The sequence below is a fragment of the Boleophthalmus pectinirostris genome, unplaced genomic scaffold, assembly GCF_026225935.1.
Source record: "Boleophthalmus pectinirostris isolate CB_2022bp ecotype Guang Dong unplaced genomic scaffold, ASM2622593v1 HiC_scaffold_12, whole genome shotgun sequence".
NCBI lineage: Eukaryota > Metazoa > Chordata > Actinopteri > Gobiiformes > Gobiidae > Boleophthalmus > Boleophthalmus pectinirostris.
This window is the reverse complement of record NW_026571018.1, coordinates 7,317,163-7,335,498: the sequence shown is the minus strand read 5'-3', so window position 1 is coordinate 7,335,498 and position 18,336 is coordinate 7,317,163. Positions and strand designations below refer to the sequence as shown.

Here is an 18,336-nt window from a genome sequence, read left to right as displayed (position 1 = left end):
GATACACTGCGGCCAATTTATAATTGAAGTTCCTTTTGTCTCTCTTCCTTCCCTTTTTTTTTTTTTTTTTTTAAATTATAATTTTTTAAATGTATTAGTCCCTATACTCAAACTAATATTTATTTTCACCATCATCAGTTCCCCTCATCATCTTTCACCATATGTCACAATCTCAAAAAACATAACCCTAAAGGCATTTCTTTTTATTAATTATTATTACTGTTATTATTATCACTATTATTCCTACTATTATTTCCACTACCTTTCATCACTATTACTATTTTTATTATTATTAATTATTATTACATCCATAATACCTATTATTATCTCTACTATTAATTACAATAATTACAACAATAATATTTCATTATTATTATTATCATTATCATTGGTAGTAGTAGCAGTAGTAGTGTCAGTAGTCCCCAATAGTAGATATATGAATATTATATAGATCCCTACTTTAAAAAACAAACTTTGTAATATTCTACTATTGATACTTTGCAGTTACATCATGCTGGGGGTGTCTGACATGTGTTTCTACTAGTGGTATGTTCAGCAGTTACCATGGTGACACAATTCACACATTACCAAACACAGACAAAGTTTTATGATAAATAGAAAAAGTACAAAATGGATTTAAATAATTAAAATTTTACCTTTGGTTCAGTAGAGATTGAAAATTCCAGGGCTGAAATTAACCATGATGATTCTCGTGAAGGTGTATAGAGTTTAAAAACACAGTGGAGATCTTCCTGTTTAACCATATGACATCACAAGGTGGAACAGAGTGTTTTCTGTTTGAGGAACTCAGCCTTAATATGCAGGATTTGTGTGTTAAACATGTGTGAATGAAACAAAACAACTCCGGGTCTGTTTGTGATGAGGAAACAACGTTATAAAATAGATCAGAAAATAGTGTAATATGAATTTTAATATGAATCGTGGTACATGTGACAATTACACATTTTACTACAAATATTGCAGACATGCTAAATCTCTTCATGTAATGTAATTTCTCCGAACGTTGAATGATGAGTTGTACCAATCAGATTACACTGTACCAGAGAGAATTATGGTTCAAATTCTGTTTCATATTAACCTCTGTAAACCCAAAGTCATTTCAATCAGCGTTCACACCATTTTATTGTTCCGATGCAGGGCCGTTTCCAGCCTTTAGGGGGCCCGGGGTAAGGTGGTGTCTTGGGGGGCACTATGACAAAGCAGAGTAGAGATTAAGGAAAAATATGTATTGCAATTTTTGTGACATGCTTTGCAATTGCTATTAGTCTTCTGAAAATACGTTTATGTTCAAAGTCTACATTTTAAATTATCTATCTATGTTATAATGTTGTTTACTGATCAAAGGCATGGAGTTGTGTTTTGTATCATTCACACATGTGTAACACACAAACCATGCATATTTAGGCTACGTTTATATGATGACGGTCTGAACAGAAGACGCAAAAGTGGCGTCGTGTCTTCACTTTTTATTCCGTGTTTAGACGAGCATTTTTGGGAGGAAATCTGCGTGCATACGGTGACGGAAAACTCTGTGGAATTCGATTGGGTGTGCATGCCAGGAGGTGGTGACGCTAGGTGGCCGATGTGACGGTGGCAATGTGACATAAACGTATACACAACATCGTGAGAAGATCTGACCAGAGTTTTGCATCTTGGGAAGTGTGGACAGAAACGCTATGACAGAGCATATTCAACTTTTCCACTCTGGACGGTGGTTTCAGATTTTTGTGTTTTTAAGCCCCTAAATATGCCGTCACTGTCTAAATAAAAGACACTTTCAAGAAAATATTTTGTTGTTTTTACCCTTGAGCGTTCTCGTGTAAACAGGCCCTTAGGCTGTGTTTTTTTTTCACAAACAGAAAACACTCATGTGGTAATACAGGAAGTGCTCCACTGTGTTTTTACAATGCATTCTAATGAATGTCGGTAATCGATAAATCCCAGTCAGTTTTCCCGACATCCCTTGTAAATGCGTTCCATTGCATCCCGAGAAAGTTTAATGTAACGTCAGGTATCTCTCCAGCCCCTGCAAAAAAATAGAGTCTGTTAGCAAACGTTAGCTGTTGGTGACTCAATTATGGCAGTTTGACTATTACGTGTTCAGAAACAAACGTCTGTCTACTGTCAAATGATGTGAAAGAAAGTCTAAATGTCACTACAAAGTTTTTAGAACACACTTTCTCTACACAAACACAACTTAACACATCAAAATGACTACAAGACAATTCTCTTCATTTACCGTTGACATTTTGGTGTGACGTAAATCCAACTGACTCGGTCTGGACCAAACAAGCCCGAGTTTGTTTTTCAGAATGCCAATTTCATTGGTCATTTCATTGCACTTTCTCGAGGTGGAGTTTGGTTTTCCCCGAGTCCTGATCACAAGAGAATACAGCTTTAGAATCATAATTTCAGCCCTGGAATTGCTGATCTCTACTGTAGCTACTAACTTATAAACTATTGCTTGATGACATCACAAGGTGGAACAGAGCATTTTGAGCTCTGGAGATGCAGACACACTAATAAACCACAATTACTCAAACGTGTGTGAATTAAACAAAACACAACTCTGGGTTTGTTTCTGATGAGGAAGGACAACAACAATGTCCATCCTCGGGTCCCCCTTTTGTTTCATGTACGTTGCCTGTATCTTTGCACCTGTATCTGCCTGTAGCTCTGAGCGCCCCTGTGTTTGTGTTCTGAACAGCGGCATGGTCTGTTAACTCCCTGTGCCTCCCTACATGGGCGTCCTATCAGGGCAGGGCATGGGAGCCAGAGTCAACACACAGAGGAACCAGCCCTGCCAGACCTTCTGTTTTCACTGTAGCCTCACTGCACCATTAGTAATACTGTCACTAAAACACAGCCTGTCCCCTGCTTCACTTCAGATACACAGGGTCATGGAAATCCTGCAAAAGTCGTGGAAATTGAAAATGTCATTTTCCAGGCCTGGAAAAGTCATGGGTTTTGTAAATTCAATGAAAGATTTGGAAAAGTCATGGAATTGCATTGTCTATTTCACGCAACTACAGTGTTCTGTTAAGTTATCATTAGGCTATTATTATGATGATTATTTTAGAACATTTGTGCCTTTTGTTTAAAAGAGACGACAATAAATGCACTGACAGTATTTACAATGTTAAAAAACTATAATACCAAACCATAAGGTGAATGGAAAGGGTTAACATTTCATATGTAGCCCAAAAGTATGATCAATTCTACACATGTAGCTGCCATAAAGTCATGGAAAATTCACTTTAGGTTATGAAAAAGTCATGAAAACGTTTTGAAATTTTGCCAGTGAAAAAGAGTGGGAATCCTGACTACAATGAATATAATATCTGATAACTTGATAACTCATTTTATTTTTTATTTTATTTACAAAAAATAAGTCACAGGCAGATTAATCAGCTGGTTTCAGTTCATGGAAACCGTCTGACCTCGCAGCATTAGAATTTGTTCACTCGACAGTAGACAGGTACTTTTTTCCCTTTAACCAATCACTGCTATTTGGTCGTGACGTATGTAATGCACCACTATGGGACTAACTGGTATAATAAGCTTTTCCCAAATCCCATAGGAAGAAAGTCAATAACATATTTCACCTTGATAAAATTCACCAAACATTCTCTTTATTCCGGCTTTAAATCCTTGATCTTGGAAATCGTTGCCAACACAGAATGTATGGCTCCTCGCTGGTTGGCTCGTGCCCAGACTTGCACTTCCGGGGTTCTTGCAAACCGTCTAGTGTATTCTCATTCCTGACCTAGTCGTTGGAGAGAAATGAAATTGAGCGGAGACACTAGGTGGCACCGTCCTGGCTAAGAGAATTCAGCTGATGCGACACAAATCGAGTGTATATAGCTCCTGCTAACACAAACAGTTTGCAGAGGTCAAAAGTTATTTCTCACTTACCGTGTAAATTCCCAGCATCTTAATTATTCACCGCAATGAGTTTATAAGCACTGTTCAGAGCGGAGTTTGAAGTAAACCTAACAACTAGCATGCTAACCAGGCTCCTCCTGATTATCAGACAACTTCAGCAGATTTATTTTGACCTTAAGAGACAAATTTTGCTCAAACATATGGACAAAATCGGGTACAGGGCCTTTAAATGTATTCTTTAATAGCACTGAGTCAGCAGCGTGTCCGCAGTTATCATATGACACTCTGTCCCACCTTGTGATGTCATGTGGTGATACAAAAAGCACTCCACTATGTTTTTAAACTCCATACACCTTCACTAGAATCATTTGGATGATAACTGCCAATCTCTTCTGAACTAAAGGTAAAAGTTTGAATAGAAAAGTGGAAAAAAGGCATAGCGCACTCAGATGGCCAAAAGGTTTTTTATTTTTAAATTACGTTTCGGCAAAAAGCTTTCAACAGATCATTTTTCTTGCTTTGGACCACATAACAGTGTACCAAAAGAATATAACTCAACTATTAAATAAAAAATTGCAAATCCAGTCACAATTACGGTGTTTGTCAGAGAAATTCCAGTTAAATATTTTGCCAAAATGGTCCGACTCTGGCGTGAGAAGACAGCAGTAATGTGGCTGACGAAAACAGGGCAGCAATAATAATAATAACATTCCTGCAGAATAATATCCCATGTTGACTTTAACCAAAATATGTGTCATGTCTGCCAAATAAATGTTATCTGTACGACTCTTTTTAAAATTTTGAAATCCAAACTTGAGCCTTTTTGACAGTTAAGTACGACGCTGGGCTTTGAAGTTGATTTGTAAGAATACTCCGTTCTCTTCAGAATTACCAAGTTGACTTCTTTATAGAGGCTTATTTATTATTTATGTATTTATTTATTTTTTAAGTGATTCAGTGTAGCGTAGGTTTCATCTGTGATTATCTGGACTTTGTTTTTTGCGATCAAGACGTTCCAGCTCCATCCAGAACCCATTTTCAAAGAGGCTCTGTGCCCAATAATGTCGGGAAATCTCACTGTTAGCGTCACTACTTCCTGTCCAATTTAATCTGTATGGAGATTTTGCTGAGTCATACGGAAATTAATAAATATTTAAAGATAAGACAGTGAACAGGGAGCTGCAGGTGGACGTCACAAAACATGTTGAAAGTAAACAAAATGAATACTTCAGTGGGGAACTTCTCACATAGATATAGATAAATAAATAGATAGATAGAATACGTTATTATCCAGAAGAAAAAGCATTTTTCAGGTAACAGCAGTACATAATAATAGTATCAGTAATTTAATGAGGTTCATTTGGTCATCCGATAATGTATGATGTTATTAAGTTCTTTTTTCAGACAAGAGTTTGTTTTCATACCTGACAGTTTTGATGCTCACTTGCGGTCTTCCTCAGAGTGGTCAAGTGATGTTGCTGTGATGTGTCTTTGGTCAGCTGATTTAAACAGGTTTTGGTGCTGTCTTCCTATTGGTGGAGGCAGGACGACAGCGCCATCCGCAGTCTGACTTATGGACTGGGACAGAGTAAACATTGGGACAGAAGAAAACAAACACTGTTGCGAGATTAAAAAGGCAAATGAAATACAGAAATGTGCCCACGGGACTATAAACCGGGACGAGGGGGCTTTTTTACTCTCACACACCTGGGATACTGTCCTGAGGAAGTCGGACCGCAGATGGCGCTGTCGTCCTGCCTCCACCGGTAGGAAGACAGCTCCAAAACCTGTATAAATCAGCTGACCAGACACATCACAGCAACATTACTTGACCACTCTGAGGAAGACCGTAAGTGAGCATCAAAACTGTCAGGTATGAAAGCAAACTCTTGGTCTGAAAAAAGAACCTTATAACATAAAATAACATCAGTAATACAATCATAATTAAGTGCTGTACAGTCATATGGTGTGTGGTATAAATGACTTCCAGAGTGGTGGTGCTGGGCAAATGTAAATTGTGAGGCATAATAAACATTCAAACAATACCACAAACCAAAGTACTCTACACATAAAAATAATCTGGTAATCTTTATTTTATTATTTAGGATTTTAATAGGTAATAAAATATAAAGTAATAAAACACAGCGACACAGTGAGCTGTCTAGCGTGCTGCTGTGCAAAGAGCCGATTGGTGGAACTGGCTTAAAATACTTGAAATTTATCCTGTTCTGAGTAACTAAGTCCAGCACAAACGGAGGAGTTATAGAGTGAAACTGCCCTGCCCTTGTTTACAGCCAACATCTTTATGGGTCGTAATGCCTCTATTGTGCATAGGCTGCCTCACCTTCAGCGCAGTTAAGTACCTGATTAGTATTTGATTGGTGTATTTTGTTGTTTTTGTCAAGGGCCCTAATAAGACTAAGAACAAAGCTTTTATTGTTCGGTCAATATTTTTTATAAGCTTTTTAATTTGCGTGTATTTACTGCTTATAAGTTTGATGACATGGCATTTTATATGACCCTGTTTTTGTGATATGAAGATGTGTAGTCACCTCATTGGTCTGATATAAACGGGTATCTCGCCATGCCTCCCATGTATTATTTGTATTTCAGATCTACACAGTTCATATTGATGACCTTTTTTCGAGATCAGAATGGTGAATTTTTTGAAAATGGTGACAAGTCCTGGTTCAGTCCTGGTTTAGTCCTCCTGGTTCAGTCTTGGGGTCAGTCCTGGTTCAGTCCTGGTTCAGTCCCGGTTTAGTCCTGGTTCAGTCCTGGGATCAATTCTGATTTAGTCCTGGTTTAGTCTTGATTTAGTCCTCCTGGTTCAGTCCTGGTTCAGTCCTGGGATCAGTCCTGATTTAGTCCTGGTTCAGTCCCGGTTTAGTCCTCAGTTCAGTCCTGGTTTAGTCCTGGTTCAGTCCTGGTTCAGTCCTGGTTTAGTCCTGGTTCAGTCCTGGGATCAGTCCTGGTTTAGTCCTGGGATCAGTCCTGGATTCAGTCCTGGTTTAGTCCATCTGCGGCGCAAAAGTCCAGCATCACAGTTTAAGTCACGGAAATGGGAAACGCCCATTATCTGTTAACTGAAAAAACAAATCTTCTTTTCATTTTGGATTTGGAGACAAATAATGAAGAAAATAGTTCTTTTTTTCATTTTCTTTCTTTTGGTTTTATTCTTGATTGATGTAAAACTATAATATACTGTATATTTAAAGGTGCATTGGGTAAGTTTTCTGATAGAGGGTCCATTAAATGCATTCCTCTATGGAGATGTTACTGCTTTGTCTGGAATGTTTTACAGTTTGGTATTAAACCTTTCTATCTTCATGGAGACCAAACCAGACCAAGTTACAGATCAGATAACTGAGTAAATGTAAAGTAGAGCTGTTTAGTGTCATACTGTGGAACATTTCAGATAGAGCAATGACATATTCATAGAAACAACCTCAACCAAAAAGTCATGCTGTGCACATTTAAGTCAGAATTAGAGAATGTGGTTATGTCTGATGAAAGGCTTGACCCAAAACATCACATTGTGGTGTCACTGAAAAAAAAAAAGGGGGGAGCTTTGAAGAACTGCAGGGAGGATCTCTTTCTTCTTTTGCACAATTTTTGTCTTTGGACCCAGCACACAGATGCAAATTTTGTTGGATGTGCGTGTCTACGGTGATTTTCAAAATAAAAAACTGGAACATCCCTGGTTTGGGTTGGTTGGTAATAATTAAACTGTGAAACAAGTGCGTAATTAAGGAAAACTGTTCTGCACTTGACTCATTCATGACTAACATGAGTCAGTATAGTCACGTTTTCTTTGTGTTTTGATCATTTTTAAGCAGATTTTTTTGTATTTTACCAAAACAAATAACAGTTTATGCCTCTTTTTACTGTTGGCAGGGATCAGATTGGTCAAAAATAGGGACACCATGGACATTTCTTGCGTAAAATCGGGACAAATCATTGGTTTTGGATAAATCTGCTGAGACACGGGACACAGGGCTCAAAACTGGGACTGTCCCGGGTAAATAGGGACATCTGATCACCCTTTTGTCTTTTGTATTACAGATAAATTATTACTATTACATATATTTCTGCGGTTGGGAGCATTGTTTTTCCTGTACAAAGATTATTCTCTGGTCCTCATTGTGTTTGTAGACTGTGTAGCGGTGTTGTGTATCGTGGCGGGCATCGTGGTTGACCTGTCCTGACACGTCCTGAGCTCTTGTCATTGTCAGGCTTTCTGCTACAGCACTAACACGACTTAACTTGTTTATTTACACAGCGCTATTCAAGTCGTACGCGAGCTTTGCCCCCAATCAGAATGTCAACAATGCTACGTTTTTTCTCTAGTAACTTATCATATTGTTCCTTTGTTGGTGTGTTTAACTGCCATTGGAAAGATCATTGGAGTCTGTTGTTTAAATAAACTGTGTAGGGGACAAAGTATGACTAAAAATTTTGTTAAAAATATTACTCTGAATAATGATCAGGGTGAATCATTAAATGTTTGTAGTCTGCGCTTTTTGTGGTTTTAAATCATGTCCACTGTTTTTGTAACTATGAATAAATCAGTATTATAATAATTACTGGTTATACTCTGGGACATAGTTTGGTCATATTTAGGGAATTTAAATTCAAAATCTTTCATACAGCTCCTATAAAACAGGTGTCTCCAACATATTTTCCTCCGGTGAGCCTTTATTAAATGTAAATGCCAGAGAGCTGCTCATTTAGACCTCAAGAAACTGAGAAAGTAGAGCCATGGCAAGCATCAGTTACAAGCCTATTAAACATAAACATAAATAAAAAATATCCATTTATTAGTGCACAAGTTACGTATCAAAATGAGACATTTACAATGGTAATTAATCAGATTTTAGTAATTAAGCTCAATACATATTAGGAAAAAATCATCACGATTATTTTTGGTTCAAAAGATAATTTTTTCACAATGCATTTATTGAGCATTTCTCGCTCTCAAAAAGAAAAAAACAACACTTTGTTATTGATAACTTCAACTTTTAAATTGACAATAAATGTAGGCTACAAATCTGTACCTTAGAGCAGTTTTGCGTCATGTAAAACTAACAAAAATGATTCAAATATACTCTGAACATAAAATAAGGCATAGAAAAACATAAATGTATCCAAAATAAACTATATATATCCAGCTGTTCTACAATCTCGATAATTAAATAAAAAAATAGATATACTTAATAGCTTATATATCTATATATACATAAATATCCCAAAATAAACTTTATTAAGTTTTATTGTTTCAACTCGATTATATGAGTTTGGAGATTCTTTGACACACAAATGAATGAATGTGATTTGTACCCGAGACCAGACCCCCACTAGAAAATATTAATTATGATTGATTAAATAAAAACTGTTAAATCTTTTAGAAACACATTTGGTCTTGGGGCAAATTTAGTAGGGACTAAAGAATAAACCTTTGTCTGTATTCCAAAAACTCACTGGAATTCGCAAATGGATTAATTATTTACCATCATCAAGAAATACACAATTTTTTCCACAACAGTTATAACAGATCAGAAAATAGAGTAACATAGGCCCTTTAAAATGAACTAGTTGTATTTTTCACATTTTTAAGACAGGAAAAATCAAATTCAAATACTTGTACTTTAGTGTCTGTTTTGTTGTGTTGTTATAATATGATTCATTCTATGGGGCTTGGCACTTCCCCAGACTTAATTTAGTAAAAACAACTTTAAACAGATCCTCTTTTACAAACCCAGGTGTTGGAAAGTATCCCTCTCTCTTCCTGCCGTTTACACTCTTGGACCTCTGACACACTTTTCGTCTCACGGAGCAGAGGAGGTGGAATGATAATAAAAATATAGGGCTGGAAAATATGCCAGGATTCAAGAATAATGGCTGCTATTTTTAGGCGACCCCGCAGACAGACAGTAGAGTCCAAGAGGAACTCCCTTTATGGCCAGCAAGTCATCTTCACTGGAAAATACTAGAACAAGGAGCAGGGCTGGTCAGACTTTTGTATGGCCCCATTAGGGTTGACTAAAGTATCGGAAATCAGGTATCAGGTATTGATACTAAAAAAGTACACATTCACAGAACAGAACTCAATCTTTCTTTTCAAACTGCAGCCTGAAGTGACCCAAATCTGATTTTTTCGCCCCTATGTCACCTGATTCTGATCTTTTAATGACAGTTTGAACGACACAGATCTGATTTTTTCAAATGCGACCCAGGACACTTGGATATGTGCTCCTAAAACTGATACATATCCGATCTTTTGACATGCGACTTCAGTCTGAACAGCCAGGTCGCATTCATCCACCTACACGTCAGGCTCGGAGTCTATCAATGGAGGGAATGCGAGGTTAGCGAGTTCATTCATATTTGGGGGATCGCTGTATTCAGGCCGAACTGGAGGGGTCTTATAAGAACCGAGCAGTTTTTGTAATGATTGCCAAAGAAATGTCCGAGCACGGCTACAGGCGATCCTGGCTCCAATGCTGACGAAAAATAAAGAGCCTGCGAACAAATACAAGGCTCAATAAAGACTCAAACAAAAGAAGCGGCCGTGGACGTTTAACTTACCCATTTTACCAAGAACTGTACCGCATTTTGGGAGACAAGCCCAGAGTTTAGGCGACTTCTGTAAACACTGAGTTGTGTCCTCCAGTGCTCATGCGAGACACTTTTGGAGTGTTTAAAGTTCACACTGGAGATCACACACAAGTCGCATTTAACTGGAAATGTGAACAACCTCGCAAAAAAATCAGATTTCACAAAATAATCTGAATTGAGCATTAAGCCCTGCAGTCTGAACACAGCCATAGAGAGTGAAAAACCTCCGTCCAAATGCGGAAGACATCTCCTATTGAAAATTCTGGTAAAATTCAGAACAAAATAAATAAGTTCTTTATGTTATTAGGTTCTTTTTTCATACCTGACAGTTTCGACTGCTCACTACCGGACTTCCTCAGAGTGGTCACGTGATGTTGCTGTGACGTGTTCGGTCAGCTGATTTAAACAGGTTTTGGCGCCGTCCTCCAACCAGCGGAGGCAGGACGACAGCGCCATCTGCAGTTCGACTTCCTCAGGACAGTATCCCAAGTGTGTGTATAAACCAGATACATCACAGCAACATCACGTGAGCAGTAGAAACTATCAGGTATGAAAACAAACTCCCGGTCTGAAAAAAGAACCTAATAACATAAATTATGAGAAGACCGAATAAACCTCATTGGACTATATAACTTCTTGTACTTTTATAGTTTGGTGCTTCTATTGTTGTTGTTGACTATAAAAATTCACACTCTTTCTCAGTCTCCTTCTTGATGTGTCAGCAGCCATGTTTGAGCATGCGTCTCTCTGATTGGTTGATCCACCTGTCAATTAAGCCCCCAGAAATCAAGGAGACAGCTAACAACATGACCCTAACAACATGAAAACTGACACTGCACACACCCGTACCATCGGGATAAAACCCTCCGAATTTGAGATCAGGCGGATGAGCGGTTCAAGAGTTATGCATGGAAAAGATAAACAAACAAACCTTAGGACACACAGACAGACGTTTCTTGCATTAAGAGATAGATTATTTAGTTAAAATGATTATTATAAGAACTATTAACCACTGGAGTTCAATAGTGTCTTTCAAAACACCCAATTTAGAGTCAGTGTTGGGGAGTAACAGATTACATGTACCGGAGTTACGTAATCAGAGTACAAATGAACTGTATTCAGTTACAATTAATCTATGAATGAGTGATAATTGGATTACAGTTACTTTGTTGAAATAAATGGATTACACGGCGGTATTTTCCTGTTTTCACATTTTGGGCTATATCCCTTTTTTTTTTTTTTTTATTTCGGTAATTCCACTCAAACCAGGTCTAAACCAGGTCTAAAACCAGGACTAAAACAGGACTAAAACCAGAATTAAACCAGAATTAAACCAAGACTAAAACAGGACTAAAATAGGACTAAATCAGGAATAAACCAGGTCGAAACCAGGACTAAACCAGGACTAAAACAAGACTAAAATAGGACTAAAACCAGAACTAAACCAATACTAAAATAGGACTAAAATAGGACTAAATCAGGACTAAAACAGGACTAAAACCAGAATTAAACCAAGACTATAATAGGACTAAAATAGGACTAAAACAGGACTAAACCAGGACTAAAACAGGTCGAAACCAGGTCGAAACCAGGTCGAAACCAAGACTAAACCAGGACTAAAACCAGAACTAAACCAATACTAAAATAGGACTAAAATAGGACTAAATCAGGACTAAACCAGGACTAAAACAGGACTATAACCAGAATTAAACCAGAATTAAACCAAGACTAAAATAGGACTAAATCAGAAGTAAACCAGGACTAAACCAGGATTAAAACAGGTCTAAACCAGGTTTAAACCAGGACTAAAACAGGACTAAAACCAGAACTAAACCAAGACTAAAATAGGACTAAAATAGGACTAAATCAGGACTAAACCAGGACTAAACCAGGTCGAAACCAGGTCGAAACCAGGTAAAACCAGGACTAAACCAGGACTAAACCAGTAAAAAACCAGGTCGAAACCAGGTCGAAACCAGGTCGAAACCAGGACTAAACCAGGACTAAACCAGGACTAAAACAGGACTAAAACAGGACTAAAACAAGACTAAAATAGGACTAAAACCAGAACTAAACCAATACTAAAATAGGACTAAATCAGGACTAAACCAGGACTAAAGCAGGATTAAAACAGGTCTAAACCAGAGCTAAACCAGAATTAAACCAAGACTAAAATAGGACTAAACCATGCTTTGTGGATGTGTCTCCTCCTCTTCTATCAATAATATTTTTAATCTGGGCTTTTTATTTTCTTTTATCAGACAAAACATCTTATGTTACGATATCCTCGTCTTTGCTGCTCTACATCAAATCAAGTAATCCAAAGTATTCAGATTACGTTACTCACTTTAAGTAATTTAATGGATTCCGTTACAAACTACATTTTGAGGTATGTAATCTGTAATCTGTAGGGGAATACATTTTAAAAGTAACCTTCACAACACTGTTTTTGCATTGCATCAGGTTTGTGAAGTTGTAGTGTTTTGTTTTGCATCCTGTTCTTGTATATTTATGGAAAATGGCAGCACGAGATCATGGGCTTATGTACTAGAGGTGTGGGCTTGTCCTGAAGAGAAAACCACAAGATTACAAGCATGCAGGAATGACAAACAAGAAGTCTATTTCGCATAATACCCCATCTTTATAAAAACCCTGCTATAAAAAGAATTGTACAATCAGCATTAGGCCCCCTAGAGGATTACGGGGCCCTGTGCATATTTGGACAGCTTTCATCAAAACAACGTTGACAGATAAGCAACGGAGAGTTTTCCATCCAAAATTAGACAACAATAGCTGAAAATAGAGAGTACACTGTGGCATTTGTGGAGAATCCAGCTGCATGAACATATGAGTTTGTTTATGCAGAGTCTGTCTTCTGGATGTCAAGGCTAAAAACAGGCCCGTAAAATAAAACTCTTGTTTACTGTCCCACAGCTGAGCCTCTGGTCCGACAAGTGAAGAGGACCAGGATCAAGAGGGAGGACTTCCACATCCTCAAGGTGATTGGACGAGGGACCTTCAGCGAGGTGAAGTAAAATTCAAGTAAAAAACATATTTCTTCATGTTGTCTGAACTGAAATGAATCATGGGATATGTAGTTCCAGATCTTTATAAGCTGTTACTACTATAAAACCATGCATTTAAGCAAAGGAACTTGTGATTCAATATATTGTGACAGTCCACGATATTATTGTGAGACTTTTGACGATACGATATCACAATATTTCGGGTATTGTTACATCCCTAATAAATAGCATAAATAGCAAGATTAAGCAATGAAAAAGTGAGGCTGCCTTACAAAAAATGTAATAAAAAAAAAAACACCTCTAAAATAAAAGCAATGCAGCTTTAGTCCATGCATGAGGTAAAATGATAAAATATGTTTATTTTATAATTTCAAATTATCTTAAATGAGCTGGTCAGAGTCAACCAAAGGGCTGTATGTGGCGTGGGAGCTGTACAATGCTCAGGTCTGCTGTTGTGAGTAGTGGGGTCCTGTTCTATGGAGAATGCAATGCTTCCAATAGCTCTGCTGTTATTTCTTATTTCTGATTTTATTTATTTGTAAAGGGACAGTACATATTAATGAACATTAAAAATGTAAATATGTAAATATTATAGCCAACGTGGCTCATTTCCAATCTTCAGTCCCTCGGCAGGTTGATGTAAAATCATCTACAGGACAAAGGAAAGTACAACAACAATCACATACATAAGTACATAACACCAGCACACTCACTATACACACAACACACTCACTATACACACAACACACTCACTATACATACAATTAGTTTCAAACAGTTCATTTGAAGTTCAAGTTGAAGCCATGAGTTTAAGAGTTAAACCAAGAGTTAGACCAACAACCCCTCAATATAAATGAAAATGTAAATTGGTAAAACATGGAGAAATATTTGACCATTAAATAACCACTGTTTTAAAGTTTTAGAAAATGCTGCCAGTGTTGAAAGTTCTCGTATATGAGCTGCTCTGTGTTCCATGTTTGACCTGCTCCAGAAGCAAAAGAGAGTTTGTCCAAACGCACTTTTCCTAAACGACACAGAGCAGTCGCCTCTAGAGCTGCTCTTGTTGTGCGATTTGAATTTCTTTTCACAAACTCCTTTAAAAGAGGTTAAGAAATTTTCAGTATTGATGACAAAGATATAGGAAGAAGTATTCTGTATTAGCACTCACCACAACGTCCTTTCTCACAAACTGTCACTTAACTGTATTAAAAGTATGATACATATTTACCCAGGCAAAGTAATAATAAAAACAAACATGGTCCATGAGATTAGAATTGACCACAGGCTGCACTGGTTACATGCGCACTCAATGTTGTCCAATTGTTATCAGATTTTTTGAGTTAAAATATTATGAATGGGCCCTCAGATTACTCACCTTGTAGTTTGCGTGTCATTTAGATAACCATAAAGTTCCAAAAACAAGGTATTAATCAAACGTTGGTGTTTATGTGAATATAACCACCGTTGATAAATTCAAACCTCGCTGTCAAACATCCAAATTTTACAAAATATGATCATTAATCCCCTTCAGGTGGCTGTGGCCCGGATGCGCAGCACTCAGCAGGTCTACGCTCTGAAGATCATGAACAAGTGGGACATGCTTCAGAGGGGAGAGGTAAACGCAAACAGAGATCAAACTTTAATAACAATGTCGCCTTACTGTTTATTTGCAATTGAAAACGCTGACAATCTGTTTTGGAAATGTTTTGGATTTGCAGACAGCGTGTTACCAGGAGGAGAGGGAGGTGTTGCTCAGAGGAGACCGGCGCTGGATCACAGAGCTGCACTACGCTTTTCAGGATGACAACTATCTGGTATGGACCTCCTTTAGTCACCATTTTAACATCTGATTAACCAAATATTCTCATTAACTCTATAAAGCATACAGGTTTCTTTTTCTTTTCTTTGACAAATGGTGTACAGCTCACTTTTTGATATTTTGGAGCAGAGGTGGAGACTTGAGTCAGACTTGAGTCACTATTTTTAGGACTTGAGACTTGACTTGATAAAATGGACTCAGACTTGGGACTCGACTTGGATTTCAAGGTCAGTGACTTGGGACTTGGACTTGAGCCCTGTGACTTGAGAAGACTTGATACTTCTCCTAAAAATATATATGTTTTTAGAAAATACTTTTCTCTTACAGTTGATAAATGCAGTGCTTAATTGGAACATGTCCCTCTCACTTCTCCATTTGTTACTTTGGATATCACTGAAGTACTGTGATATGGTATCTAGGGGTGTGCAAAAATATCGAAATATCTATATATTGTATCTTTGAATGTGATGATACAGTATTGATATTGTGGGTGGCTGTAATGATATATCGCCAAGAGTATTTTTGTTATATTTTACTAATTATTTTGTTACAACTACAGTTTTGTTGCTTGTTTAGTGGAATAAAACTTTGACATTTTCACTGTTTTGATGATTAAAATGGGTGTTTTTCATATTCATTTTGCACAAGAAGATGTTTAACAAAGACTTTTAGTGTCACAGTCATGATTTAGCTTTTATTTTTTATTGAACTGTATCGAATTGATTTGAAATATATCGTATCGAATCAAAAGTGCACTGTATCGAGATATGTATCGTATCGTGACCTATGTATCGAGGTGTGTATCGTATCAGCAACTTCTTAATGATACCCAGCCCTAATGGTATCCTCAAAAGTACTACAGTAATATACAGTACAGCAGGGGTCTCCAACCTGTAGCTCTCCACCCCCTTCCAAGTGGCTCACCAAGACATTTCTGAATCATACATATTGTGCTGAATAAGTAAAATTTGCTTAATTAAATGCCTTTTGCCCGTGTGCCCTTATCATCCTGATGCCTAACTTTGTACACTAATGGTTAAATGTTGAACAGTTTATGATTTATATGCATCTAACTGTACTTAATCTAAGGCTTGTCATGGCTCTTATATATGCTCAACTTCTTGTGACCGCAAAAATGAGGAGCTCTCTGGCATTTTTGTTTTATAAAAGTTGCTCACTATAGGACAAAGGTTGGAGACCCTTGCAGAACAGGGAACTACATAGAACATGATCCTTCCATTTCAGTGCAGACTACATGACAAAAGTTACTGTTACTAAGCACTTTTAAATCTGAATTCTTTCTGTTCTGAGTGTAATGATTCACACCTAGATTTTGACAAGAATTTGCCATATACACTATATAAATACTCATATATACCATAACATTTTAAGTACAATCTAGTTAAAATGTCCTATAAATTGCACAAATCTAAGCTATATTATGGTGCTTTGCTTTTTGCTTTTTTTTGCAATGGCTTGAGACTTACTTGAGACTTGCAAAACAACGACCTCTGCTTTGTCTACAGCAGTTACCATGGTGACGCAATGCACACATTAGTAAACACCTCCTGAACGCACAAAAAAAAAAAAAAAAGAAAACAAAAATGTAAACAAAACCTCATCAGGAGTCCCACAAGATTGAGTTCTTGGGCCACTTCTTTTTATAAATGCTACTAGGACACTCTCGCGCTCTTTGGACTGATGTGAACAGAGTTTGTGTGTGTCTGCAGCATCTGGTGATAAATAGTACACAGCCACAGCAGGCCCAACTTCAGCGTTTGCTTGTGTCGCAGCTATAAACTCTCCACTCACTTGAAGCTGAACGGTGCACACACTGACTTCCTGCTCAGGCTGCCGCTCTGTCTCACCACACGTTCCACTTTTGCTTGACTGTTGGAACTGCTGAATGCTCTTCATGTACTTTTTTTAATATTGCTTATTTATTATCGTTTTTATCTCTCTTAATCACTGGGCCTCAAGGAACACATTTCGTTCTTTCATGTGTTTCTTCTCACTTCTTTAAATGACAAATAAAAAACCTTGAACCTTTAAAGCTTATTATTCTACTTTTTTACTATTACCATTAGAGCTGGGTATCATTAAGAAGTTGCTGATACAATACAAGCCTCGATACATAGGTCACGATACGATACATATTTCGATACAGTGCACTTTCGGTTCGATACGATGTATTTCAAATCGATTCAATACTGTTCACAAAAAAAATAATGGCTAAATCGTGACTGTGATACTAAAAGTCTTTGTTAAACCACATCTTGTGAAAAGTTAATATCAAACACAAACATTTTAATCATCAAAACAGTGAAAATATCAAATGTGTCGCATAAACGAGTTAACTTCCTCTAAACAAGCAACAAAACTGTAGCGCTGTAACAAAATAATTTAGTAAAATATACCAAAAAATACTGTTGGCGATATATTGATACAGCCAGAGATGGGACCAAGTCGTTGTTTTGCAAGTCTCAAGTAAGTCTTAAATCTCTGACCTCAATTCCGAGTCAAGTCCCAAGTCAAATTGAGTCTCGAGTCACTGGTCCATAAGTCCAAGTCAAGTCCAAGTTGTCTGCTTTAAGCTTCAAGTCATTTCAAGTCTTTAAACTAAAATTTTACTTAAAAACTCATGGTATATTTATATGAGTATTTGTTTAAGAGTTGTAGAAATATTTTTTCCTTTTTAAATGTCTTGACAAGATCTTCGTGCAAATCATTACTGTCAGAATAGAAAGAATTCAGATTTAAAATGCTTAATAACAGTTATTTTGTCATGTGTCTGCACTGAAATGGAAGGATCATGTTCTCTGTAGTTCCCTCTGTTTTACTGTGCTGTACTGTATATTACTGTAGTACATTTAAGGAACATTTACAATGTTCCTGTAAAATTCAGCACCACATTTATCAACTGAAAAGAGAAAAGTATTTTCTAAAAATATATATGTTTTCAGGAGA

At 37.1% G+C, this 18,336-nt stretch overlaps 1 protein-coding gene across 3 annotated transcripts in view; it reads left to right on the top strand.

The window, feature by feature from the left end:
* Nucleotides 1–18,336, top strand: part of LOC110159485 (myotonin-protein kinase) — a 54,305-nt gene that overhangs the window by 15,414 nt on the left and 20,555 nt on the right. For all 3 annotated transcript variants that reach the window (XM_020924040.2, XM_055148778.1, XM_055148779.1), the window contains exons 3-5: nucleotides 13,459–13,550; nucleotides 15,082–15,165; nucleotides 15,269–15,364. In XM_020924040.2, coding sequence (XP_020779699.1) covers nucleotides 13,459–13,550; nucleotides 15,082–15,165; nucleotides 15,269–15,364 — 272 coding nt within the window. The remainder of the gene's footprint in view (nucleotides 1–13,458; nucleotides 13,551–15,081; nucleotides 15,166–15,268; nucleotides 15,365–18,336) is intronic.